This window comes from Homalodisca vitripennis, chromosome 5 (assembly GCF_021130785.1).
Source record: "Homalodisca vitripennis isolate AUS2020 chromosome 5, UT_GWSS_2.1, whole genome shotgun sequence".
NCBI lineage: Eukaryota > Metazoa > Arthropoda > Insecta > Hemiptera > Cicadellidae > Homalodisca > Homalodisca vitripennis.
Window position 1 is genome coordinate 105,620,866 of NC_060211.1, and position 12,875 is coordinate 105,633,740.

General features: G+C 31.9%; 1 protein-coding gene across 4 annotated transcripts in view; it reads right to left on the reverse strand.

Moving 5' to 3' along the window:
• Positions 1-12,875, reverse strand: part of LOC124362648 (tyrosine-protein phosphatase 10D) — a 97,764-nt gene that overhangs the window by 18,071 nt on the left and 66,818 nt on the right. For all 4 annotated transcript variants that reach the window (XM_046817337.1, XM_046817338.1, XM_046817336.1 and 1 more), the window contains exons 9-16: positions 9,918-10,086; positions 7,223-7,345; positions 5,498-5,614; positions 5,152-5,292; positions 4,819-4,924; positions 3,834-3,997; positions 2,142-2,426; positions 1,407-1,582 (exon numbers count right to left, since the gene is read on the reverse strand). In XM_046817337.1, coding sequence (XP_046673293.1) covers positions 1,407-1,582; positions 2,142-2,426; positions 3,834-3,997; positions 4,819-4,924; positions 5,152-5,292; positions 5,498-5,614; positions 7,223-7,345; positions 9,918-10,086 — 1,281 coding nt within the window. The remainder of the gene's footprint in view (positions 1-1,406; positions 1,583-2,141; positions 2,427-3,833; positions 3,998-4,818; positions 4,925-5,151; positions 5,293-5,497; positions 5,615-7,222; positions 7,346-9,917; positions 10,087-12,875) is intronic.

A 12,875-nucleotide genomic window follows, 5' to 3' on the forward strand; every position in this document is an offset into this window, starting at 1 on the left:
TGATTAGTTAAAAAGATCACATAACTTAAAATATCAACACAAACATCAAAGTTCTCTCATATAGGGATGTGTGCTTCATACATAAAGTTCTTATCAACACTCGAATGATGTCTACCGAATCAATTTATTTTAATTTCAATCAAGTTTTCTGTATTCATACAATAAGTTTTTGGTATATTAATATCATGCACACTAAACCTCTATGATACTTGACAATTAAGGTTAAAGGTCATTGTCATTAGGTGCAATTATACGCATGTTTTTTAAGTACCATTTTGAATTTCCATTTTTTCAAGTTTATTTTTTAGTTTTAAAAACAGTAGTTACTTAAAAAATACAACTCGTATTGTTTGATAGGCAACTTCAGATATGCACATCAAATACACAATTCAGAAAATTTGCTCATACCTATTCACTTGTGTAATTTAAGAAAAAGAGCGTAAATTAGAATATATTTAGATACAACAATAGCACAACCTATAAATAACTTCTATATATTAAATAACGTTTAAATATTGAACACACACACATGCGTGCACACACAGTATTTAAAATATTATAGCTAAGTTACAAATAGCTTTAAAAAGTAAATGAGCTAATGTCACACGTCAGAAAATAAAATGCACAGTAAAATATTTTCAGCAATTTTTCCATGGTTCTTTAATTTGCTGACTGAAACATTCCATGCACTTTCTGGTAATTTCTCAATATTTTTGTGTTAAAGAACATCATATGACAGTTTTTAGTTTGATCTAATCTGGTCGAGTACAGTTCTAACAGATATGTATTTCTAAGTTATGCATATAAATATTTCCACTACTTGTAAAATTATTCAAATTTTGTTCTACTTGGAATAACAAACAATAAATTATAGACTTGATAACATCATAATTTGTAATTATTTAAATAATTGCTGACATGGTTCATAATTAAAAACATATTTTTATAATTCCTAAAGCCTTATTTTGCCAGATGAATACTTTTTAAGCTTGTGTTATTCTCAAAAGAGTCACAATATTTTACTACTAAATTTTAAAATGGAAAGAAATACACTTTTGTAGAACTGAGGAAGTTTTTGACTTTAGAGAGTGTTCTTTAGTTTGATATTATTTACTACTAAAAGTCTAAAAAAATTTTAGTTACATAGAATTCAAATATAATCACGATTTTAAACATTTAATATGCTTTTCGCACACAAGGACAACTGGCTAGCTGGATAGAATCATCATGTGTATAGAAGAGGTTGTGAAATAAATGTATGTTTCATAGATGCCATATTAATATTCCTTTCTCAGACGAAACTAGTACTTTCAGACAATATTTTATAGAACTTTTACAGGAAAAAGGATACCGTTCACATTCAATTCTGATTATCACTACATAGATTGGCATTAAATATAACTCACCTTCCACTCAGAGTCGTTGGCTAGTTTCTCCTTGACTGGAATGGTGGGGTCGGAGAGAGAAAAGCGGTAAAGGTCAAAGTGTGAGGATGCAAGGGGAGTGGGGGTGTAGCGCAGGGTAACAGAGTCGGTGGCTTGCTGGTTGTTCACCACCAACACTTCGGACAGGATCAGTGGCACTGGAACATACAGTATTCATCTTTACAGTCACAGAATCTACATTCATTACAATCTTATCTGTACCCAATTACAGAAAATATCTTTCCATATTAAAAAAAAAAACTAATTTTTCAACAAAAACAAATTGTTAAACTAATAATATAGCTTAATTGATGAGAAAATGTTACATGAATCAAAATTTACATTAAAGTAAAGTTAAATTAAAACTTTGTTACTTTCGAGTAAGAATCTATAGAGATAAAATTTGTGCCAATTGCTTAAGCATCTAATGGAATATAATGGAAATTTTATAACAATCTAAACATTGGTTAAAAAAATTGTTTTGTAGAAAAAAAGGAACAAATTTTGTTTTCGAGGCTTCCATAAAGGATTTTTTTAGTGAAAACCAAAATTTAATTTTTTAAATTACGACAACATTTCTTTCTGTACTATGTATGAGGCAGAAATTACAATTACTGGAAAACTTTTCAAGAACAACAAAATTACATTTCTTGATTATATTTCAAGTGATACTAATGAATTATATGAGTTACAATACAACTGGCAGTGAGAACTAACATGTCCGTGCAGTGAGGGAGGTGATGTCACTGTGCAGGTCATATGACACAGTGTGTATCTCAAAGTTGTAGCGCACGCCCGGCATGAGATCTTCCACAACAGCTCGCAACCGCTCCTCGTCACCCAGCGTCATGTTCTTGTGGCGGGCAGGCAGCACCTGACCACCATCCGTCACCTCGGCCCAGCTCACCTCATAGCGTTCGATACGCCCACCTGGTCGTGGGAACTCCATCGTAAGGTTGGTTGAGCCCACCAGTGGCGCTATATCCGACACTGGCTTTGGATCTGTCAAGTCAAACAATGCTAAGTAATACCTGTGTACACTTTCAAAATATAATTTATCTCTGTATTTACCATTTTAAAATGATTTACTCAATTTCCTGTATCTGTATCCTGTATTTATTATGTATGTTAATAATAAAAACAATAGAAAAATGTTCTTTCCATATCCTGATTCCAACAATTCAATAATTTTAAAACTTATTTTGATTTTGAATAGTAAAGGTCTAACCAATTTCAAAAGAACATGTTTTTTAGCCACAGCAATATATTACATACTTTAAACAAATGAAAAATAGCGAAATAAAAAAATTAAACTCATTTTCTCATTGCTCAGCTACTGGTAATAATATATAAACCATGGATAGTAGTAAAATTTATATTCCAATACAAAAAGGGTATACTGTAATTTTATTTTTCGATGAATGGATATTTTATATTAGGAAAAGCAAAATGCGTTGCTTATTTTAAATTAAAGAGTAAGAGAAAGGACAAGGAAAGAGCCTCAGTTATGATTGGCCTCTCATCTACAGCAGGCTCCTCTGTTCGTTGCTACGTTAGGTTCAGATCATAAATCATAGAATGTGACGAAGTAGTCTGTCTATTCAAAAAAAAGTAAAAGACCTAAAATGTTGTTTCGACAATGTTTTAGGAAGTTAGAGGAAATTTTCTCAGCTGGATGTTTTACTAAATATTATGTGTCTTTAAAAGACAATTTGAAATATATAGGATACAACAAATCGTTTATCTTGATTGTTTTCGAAAATGCTTAATGACAAACATAACAAAATCTGAGTTGAAAATGAAAGGGTCTTTGTTTGAATGAACTCTAGTATTTTCTTGGATTCTATAGCTACAAGTGAAAAAATTTTAAATTCTTTACAAAATCCTTCAGTTGTGTCACATGCACGCATTCACTGTCCTCGAACATTTAGAAATAAGTTTTACTAAGTGACAAATCATGGCTACAGTATTTAGAACCAAACATAGTCAATTTTAGAGTAAAGGAGAACTGCCTGCAGTATAACAATGCTTTCCCCATACACCTCGTGCAACAACTGAACTTTTGAAATAAAGGGATATTTTACTCCATCCACATTCCAGTCCTAATCTCACACCTAGCAACTGTCACTTATTCAATGAAATGAAACAGGTTGGTTGGTCAGTTTGGAAGGAAAGTCCTTCTCAAATGACAATGGGTACAAGAGTTTGAAAAAACTTGGCTATGTGAAATTGTAGATCTATTTTGTAAGGACCTTCTAAGATATATTCCAAATATTACTCGAGGTACAAAAAAAATGAAATTTTAAAATGAAATATAATTTACTTTTTGTAATAAATATAATGCTAAATTTTCACCTAGCTTTTTAGTTTCTTATTTTCCAAACATGCATCTTATATAGGGTTACTCACGGACAGTATGGTTGGCCTGCAGAGGGTGTTTGCTCTCAACCTTGCCACTGACAGTATTCACTTGTATGGTGTACCTCTCACCCGCCACCATATCGTACAGGTCAGCCTCATTGTCAGTAGCATTTACCATCTCTATCTTCCAGTCGATACCATCCGTCGTGTACCTATACCATGACATTACAATGCTCACTGTGAGCTTGGAAATACACACACCGTGTCCCTAGATACGGTTCATAATACAAGTTTTGAATACTTACATTTCTTCAGTAAGTACCTGTACTAAAAATTTATCTTTCTGGAAATTTAATTATTTTTTTATTAGTAACATATTAAATGTGGTTTTAGAATGTATCTGCTTTAATTTATACATATTTTTGGTACAAATGTTTCAATTTCATTTATGCACAACTGAGTTGGACAACAATGTAATTTATTTTTACAATAAAGGTTGAAGAGCTAGCTTTAAAGTATTGACAAAATTCTCAAAGGAGCTTAATTTCTTATTATTTGAAATATTTATCTTGTTATGTAAGATAACATTTTATAAACATTACATCACGATACTCATCAAAAATAAACATAATATTTAATACCCTTCTATATTTAATACACTGAATTAGTTGTAGTCAAAAAAATCATTCTTCTAAAAAAAAAACTGGATCTGGCAGTGCAAACATCTATTCTTATTTAAGCTACTTACATGATGTTAGGTTAACTTTTTTAGTGTTACACCAGATAGACATAGTTTAGCCAAATACTTCTACTTAATTATTAAAAAGCTTAGAAATTGTGTGTAAATTCATTGGTACTACAAAGTTTGAATAATCAAGTGAAATCAGTGATTTGGAATAAAAACAAAAATCAGTACAAAAAGTCCAACAGTTGAATGCAATAACCAATAAATATTCTGATTACGCGATGCTTGAATCACGTAAACATGCTCCTTAACTAGTGCTCTGTTATGAGAGTAGTAAGTGACACTTACTTGAGTAAGAAGTGAGTAAAGACAGTGCCGATTGGCCCCTTCCACTTGACAATCACAGCGTTGCTAGTCTTCTTCTCAATAACCAGATCAGTCGGTGGAAGAGGATCTGAGCAATACATATAGTTATCAATGCAGAGTGGAAAAAATGTACAGATTTAAAAATTGGCAGAAGTTCTAAAATGACAACTCTGTTATTATGTTAGTCACGGTTTGATATTAAATTGCAATAAAGGGTCCTGCCACTAATATCAAACACAGTACAGTTCTTTTACTAATCCACTAAATAGGCATCACAAAACAAACTCAAATGTTCCGACATCATATGCTACTCACAAACAGCCTGGGGGTAGTCGTGCGGCTCACTGCGCAGGTTATGGCTGATAGCAAACACCCTCAGTAAGTAACTGGACCCAGGGAACAGATCGTTCTGGGACAGTTTGTACTCTTTGGTCAATCGCTTGATGGTTACATTTCCTAAAACACATTGCTGATTTAAGCATTAACAGTTTAATTCTGTTGGTTTACTAAATTTTCTATGTAATAATACTTAACAAAATTAATATTTATTTTTTAATACAATAATTAAGTTAATATTTATTTCCTAGACAATATAACACAACAATTTGATATTAAACTATAGAGCAGAAACAATAGTATTGATTGTGTGTGCACAACTCACTCTGGGTGAAATTCAGTTCCTCTTCAATGTTGTTTACAAACAGGTAACTGGAGTATGTGACATCTAGGAGCTCTTTGTAGTAATTGACAGGGTGCTTGCCTCCCAAGATCAGCAGTCCTGTCATAGTACAAATGAGTTGTAATTCCAGGTACTGCAGTGAAAACTAATTTTCAGTCTGGTTTGGCTTTCAGACCTCAGTGCAAATTTAACTTAATATAGAGAATTTAGAAAATTTTGCCAATAAATACTGTACAAATAATTTAGTTGTATCATATAAAATGTGTCAGAGAAAAGTATAATTAACAAAAAAATACAAAATAGCTTTCCAGAGGGATTTTAATATATATTTAACAAAATGAATATTGCCTTGAAGACTCTAAAACCATACTGAGGAAGAGGGGCGACGTCTGAACTGAGAGTTCTGCTACTAATCCAAGTATCATTTGTAGTTACAACTCCTTGACCAGCATCTGATCATCCAGTGCACAACCAATCCAGAAACTAGAAATCCTTGTTTTAGACAACCAGTTCTTGATTAAAAAACTTTATGATTTGTGAAAGCAAAGTTCAGGTATACTAACCAGGCATTTGTATTCTGGCAGACATGGGCGATCACACTCATTTAATGTTTGAATTCTCTAGCAACTTTCATTAGCACACTCAACACAACAAATTGATACAATCAGGAAAGCTGTTCAATCTGAACTCACTTTAAATAATAAAACTTAACAATTGACCTTTAAAAATGCGACTTACTCATAAGAACTCAGCAACTATTGCATCTTATGAACAAAACTTATAAGCAAATGGCCAAACGTGTCCTAGTGCTGGTCATTACAATATTTTTGTGCATGTAATAATCTCATTAATAAAGGAATTTCTGTTAAAAATAGGCTAATGAAGACAATACTAAATTGCTTAATTAGAATTTACACACTAGCCAACACAGGTTTCCAATAAATAGACAAAAATAAAAAAAACTCCAAAGAGCTGGAAGATTTTAGAACTTCACAAGAAACATTCATGAGAAAGATCATAAAATTTATCCAAATCATATAATATAAAATTTCTAAAAATGATTTTGGGTTCTAATCTTGGGAAAACAGATCAAATAAACATTTAGAGGAATACAGAAATTTAAGATAAGATGAGCAGAAGACAACACACTGAATGTAAAAAAAGGCAAAAATTAGGCAGTACAAGACGTTTATAAAACATACGGCATTAGATGATATGGAAAAACTGTTAATTCATACTACCCTGCTATAATGCCAACAAAGATACAAATACAAAATTAATACAAGAATTCTCAGACCAGAAAAATATGTAGAGTTAATATTACAAATCAACACATTGAGACAAAAAGTTTCAGACATCTCAGTCGTTATTTATCAATGTTCAACAAAATAAGTTTTTATCAAAAAGGTGTTCTCTCAAAATCTTTAGAAAAGATTTATAGTAATTATCACGTTTCAAATCAAGGTAAATTTTAGATAATTAATAGATTATTACAGGGTTATTTAAAAGCCAATATACTAACTCTGCAATATAGAACTGAAGAAACCAAGGGAGAAAATCAAATTAAAACAAAATTAAATAAAACATAGCTTAATTAAAATAACACTATAGTCATGTAATTGATATGTTGATTTATTCACCAACTAAACATATCCTTCGATGCAAATGCTGACAGAATTGGATCACATAGGTGTTTACATTACTTACCTGTGTCGTTTCTCTGGATGACCACTTCAAACTTGTCTTGTCTTGAATTAACATCTGACTTCCACGATATATTCAGGCCAAATTCCACAGGCCGTAAATCTTCAATAATTGGAGATGAAGGACCTGTAACAAAACATAAATATCATATTTTAAATATTTATTTGTTTAAAACTGTGTATATTAAAATATAATAAAACGTAATTTTTAAGGCAACAAAATCAACTAATTAACATTAACTATTATAGTGTTTAAATTTAATTTGCGTTACTCTCTTACTAACATGAAAATTTAGACATATAAACATATTTTGTGCACTTAACTAAGAAGAAATCTACAATTAGTAAAAAATTTCAGCTTTAAAGATGGTTTATGAAAATTTCAAAAATGGATAACCAAAAATAATGTCAATGCTTAGCTTATTATTAAATAGTGGATAAAGGTGATGATTGCATTTCTAATACAAATACATTTTACAATAATCGATAAGGATGCATTTTCCTTTGAAAGTTGGTCTACATGCTGAGGTGGCTGTAGTGAAACAAACTTTTTTGCTATTATTTTAAATCATAGCGTTATGGGTGATGTCTCATTTTGAACATCTTATCATATGCATCCCAACGTTTTTTAGATTTTCTTTTAATTTTTTAAGATTTAAATGATAAAGTACAAAAAGTTTGAAATTTTGTTCTGAATAACCAATAAAAATAATGGAAAAAACTAGAAAAGTGTTTGGATGTGTATTGATAAGATCTTCAAAATCCTCCATAAATCTACAACTAAAAGTAAGGTTATAAATGTGCATGAAGTATAACATAGTTTTTATGGGGCTAAATAAAGGTGGTCACCACTACAACCGGCTAATAAATAATAAATCTATATGCATATCTACCTTTTAGATTAAAGATTCTGTTGGAACAAATCTTACTAGTGAATTTTTATGAATATAAGATATTGCTGTAAGATCTATGATATATTTAGTAGATATTTTTATTTCTTGTTCAAATTATTACTAAGAGTTTGAAATCATCAAGATAACGTATAATTTGAAGCAGACCATTCTAAATGAAACATTAAACATATGGCTTACAGCCGAGCATGCCAGTAGACACAATGCTTGGGGTCATATGGCCCACTGTACAATGTTGGAGAAATAAACTTGTTGTACTGTCAGCTCCGAAGTAGCATCCAATATATTGTTTACAGCGTGTAGGAGGGTTTAGATCTTGCTGTAACTTTGTCCTTGTTTACGATTGTTTGTAACTGATAATTAACTTTACATCCTGTATCAGAAATCTTATTTAGATACAATTTGGCAGGGAAGTCTTAATTTATAAGTATTAAAAAAAATTGCATTTTTAAGATCGAAATTTTCTTAAGATTTGAAAAGCCCAATTAATTATGGTTATCACTTGAATATTTAGGTCTAAACAGCAACTTTCATGTAATGCCATAACCTAATCTGCAAGACATTTATAAAGTAAAAATTAATTTATATATAACTCAACAATGTTATAAATAAAACAACCTAACAATGTCCTAACCTAGGCATTTTTTTTAACTCTCTGGTAATGTAGAAATAGGGAAATAGAATTTTTTGTAGGTAACAGGAAAAAGTGCCATATCTTAGCACTATAGATTTGATTTAGTGATCCATGTGAAAAGAAAACAAGCTATCATAGTTTGGAATACTGAACCAAATTGGTATCAATTAATCATATTCATTCATCTACCTGATCAAAAAAGGAATGCTCCACTGTGGTTTAGATAGTAAATTTTGTATTATTCTTTATAAAAAAAAATATTATATCATTTTCTATGTATGATGTTCAATTTATAATGTTTTCCTCTCAATATTGTGTTCATTTGGACTAAGTTGTGCATTAACTTCTTCTTAAGATAAAAGACGAATCCTCATTGTTCAAATTCTTTCAGCTATGAATTAATCCAAAAATTATTCAATCTCTTTGAATAGTTTGTTATGTTAACCTTGAAATGATTTTTCAGATGCTATCTGACAATCAGAAATTTCCCAGCAACAGTTTGTCACAAGTCATCTATAACATAGAGATCTGTTGAGTGATGAACCTATTGGCATTTTGGAAAAGTATTTCGGTATGGATATAAATTATTGATTGCAAAGTTGGTTCATCTTTTACAGCTATTTGCCATAAAAAGTGTTTGTGACTGAAAAAGATATATTGTTTAAAAAATTGATTCTTTCAATTCGCCATTCATCGCTGTGACAATGTGTCACCATGCTAAGCAATACGTTTTATTTTTATACAATTGTGTTTAACTCAAATAGTTTTCAGAGTCAAGTTTGTAACTGTAGTGTCTAGTTGGAGTTTGTATTTGTGTTATATAACCTTCATGCCATTGTGATTGTGAAACTGTCAAGTTGTGTTTGTAGTATAGTTATTCTTTAAAAATTTGATAAAAGCTAAATGTTGATGGGAGTGTCGAGAGCCAAAGAAAGAAAAGTTTGGAAAAACTTGCAAAAATAAGGTGCGAATTGGAAAAAGGACCACAGTTGGTCTGCATTGAAAAAGTTCTGTGTCGAAGAGAACGCTATTCATATAATAATAAAAAACTATTCATTCATTGTATCTATTTTGAAAATATTAATAAAACTATGACAAATGAGTATAAGTTGCCTTGGAAGTAATCACAACACAGTATTATAAAGACTACTAACGAGTGGCCTGGTAGACAGTGGTCTCATTGCTCTCCATGCCACTAGACACTGCCTGCACTGTGATGGAGTAGTTACGGCCAGGCAGTAGTGTGTCCAGGTCATACTTAGTGCTGGTCGTCGTCGCGGAGTTACTATCTCCATTCAGGATCTCCACCTCTGAGTAGCTCACCTGCATTACAGTCACTTTATAATAGGTAGGTAAACCATGATGCTAGTGATCAAAACATTATTCAAACCCCTGGTACAATGTAAAATAATATGAGTTGTTATATTCATGGCAATCAATTTAAAGGTATAAGTAACACTCATTAAAAATCTGGATTGTATACACACAAAAAATAGAAGGCACACAATTCACAATATACAGTGTCTATATTTGTCTGCTATTTCACTAATATTGTTTTACTGTAATTTAAGCATAGAAACATTGAAGATCATCAAGCAGGCTTCATGAAAGAAAGATCTACAATAGACCAGATATTTATAATGAAAGAGCTAGCTTCTAAATAATATGAATACAATAAGGATCTGTATATAATATTTATAGACTTTAAAAAAGCATACAATAGTATCTCTAGAAGTAGTCTATGGAACATTTTGAAAAGGTTTAGTATCCAAAATAAACTGATAAGTCTAGCAAGACTCTGTGTAAGCAGCTCCAAAGGAAAAGTACAGGTGGGAAAGGAGTACACAAACTTGTTTAATATAAATACAGGAGTGAGGCAAGGTGATGGAATATCACCAATTCTATTCAACTTTGCTCTGGAAGAAGCACTAAAAACGATAAAGGGGATGCCTGAAGGAGTAAAATTGGGAGATAAGTTCAATATCCTGGCATTTGCAGATGATGTAGCCATTCTAGCTGAGAGAAAGAGGGACTTAAACAGACTAGTAGAAGCCTTTTTAGTTGAGGCTGCAAAAGTAGGATTACAAGTAAACGAAGACAAGACGCAATACATGAAAATAAGCAGAAGAAGGGAACAGGAAGGAGAAAAGCTAGAAGTACTCAACCATGAATTCAAGGCTACATAGGAATTTAAGTATTTAGGAGTGACGATAACACATGACATTAACCCTCCATCGGGCGCTTAAAATTAGAAACACCATCAGGCGCTCACGGAGGTTTCCTCCAGGTTGGCGAATAATGGATATCATAGTCGTTTAAACTGTTTTTATTTGTTTAAATATTCATACTGATTTAATTACAATGTAATATATTCATTTTTAGAAATATAATAAAAATTACACTCTTATGTAATGAATTTTCGAAATAAGAAATTCAAAATCTTAAAAAATGTTATTGTATAATAACAACATGATTAATTTTAAGGAATAATGCAATTAATTGTAAAAATGTTTAACCTACTTTAAATATGTATGGAAATTAACTTAGTTTTTAACTTCTTACAAAACAACTTACTTCAATTCTTGAGATATTATACAATTGTAATGTCAATTATTGCTCTGAAATAAAAATTTATTCTTTACTAAAAATTTTTTTTACACACTGCACAAAATTTCAAAAAATTTTCCTTCTGGTTCTTATAACGGCAATGTTCACTCCATAATCATTACTAACATGTTCCCTAGCACACTGGTACTGTACTGACAAGTCTCTCGTCTTCATTCTCCATTTCAAAAAATTCAAATAAAAATATATGGTATAATTTAAAAAGAAATCATCACAGGTCACACATTTAGGCGCACACGGATTATTACAACATAAAAACTAAACACAATAAGGCGCGCTCACGGAGATTTCGTCCAAGCACTACAAACACACCATCGGGCGCTCACGGAGGAATCGTCCAGTCACGCACGGAAGTAGACCTCATACTGACACATTTTGATAAATAAAAGCGGGAGGGTATTGTTTCGTTTCCCCGAAAGATGCTCGTGAAGTACACTGCGGGAAACGACTGCCGACATCAGAAAAGTAGTACTATTTTTAATAATAAAACATACACGGAGGAAAACTCCGTTTAGCGCCCGATGGAGGGTTAAAGAAGAAGTTGAAGTCCAATGTAGATTAGCAGCAGCAGATAGAACATACTGGAACCTTGCAAAACTTCTCAAAAGCAAACTATTAATGAGGAAAGTTAAATTAAGAATTTACAAAACCATGATCTTGCCAGTTTTGATGTACGGGTCAGAAGTATGGGCACTCACAAAGAAATCCCAAAAAAAGTTAATAACCTTTGAAAACAAAATACTAAGAAGAATTTTTGGACCAGTTCAAGAAGAAGACATATGGCGGATCAGGAAGAACAGAGAATTAAGAAAAATATACCAAGATCCCGATGTGATTGCACTGATCAGGAGTAAAAGAATGAGATGGATGGGCCATGTTGCCCGTAGGGGAGAAGATAAAATGATAAAGAAGGTGTGGCGAGGGAACCAGAGGGAGTGAGGCCATTGGGCAGACCTAGGATGCGATGGAGAGATCAGGTGGAGAAGGATTTAAGAACGATTGGCGCTACACTGGAAGTGGCTCAAGATAGAGGAAGTTGGAGAGACATTGTTGGCGAGGTCAAAAACCATCTGGGTTTCGAGTGGCCACAGGAGTAAGTAAGAGTAAGTAAGTAATTTAAGCATGACACAAGCTATATGGTGAAGTTTTGTATCTTAGAGATATGACATCTTAAGCTGATTGACTCAGGATGTCTCCAATAATTAATTATCATCAAATTCACATGATCCAGGACTTAAATTGACCATTTTATAGCTGAATGTTTTTTTTTTTTTCAATTGAATCAGAATTATATCTGATGTATTGGACAGACAGATGTTAAATGTAATATTTATCATGTAAAAATGTGTACATTTGAAAAAATTGATCTACAAGTCACAGTGTAACTAACATCTGGGGCTGAGAATAGGTTTGCTAGCAGTAAAAGCAACACATTGCATAAAGCACACAATCACCAATTTGGTGGCTTTACATTTATTGGAAATTTT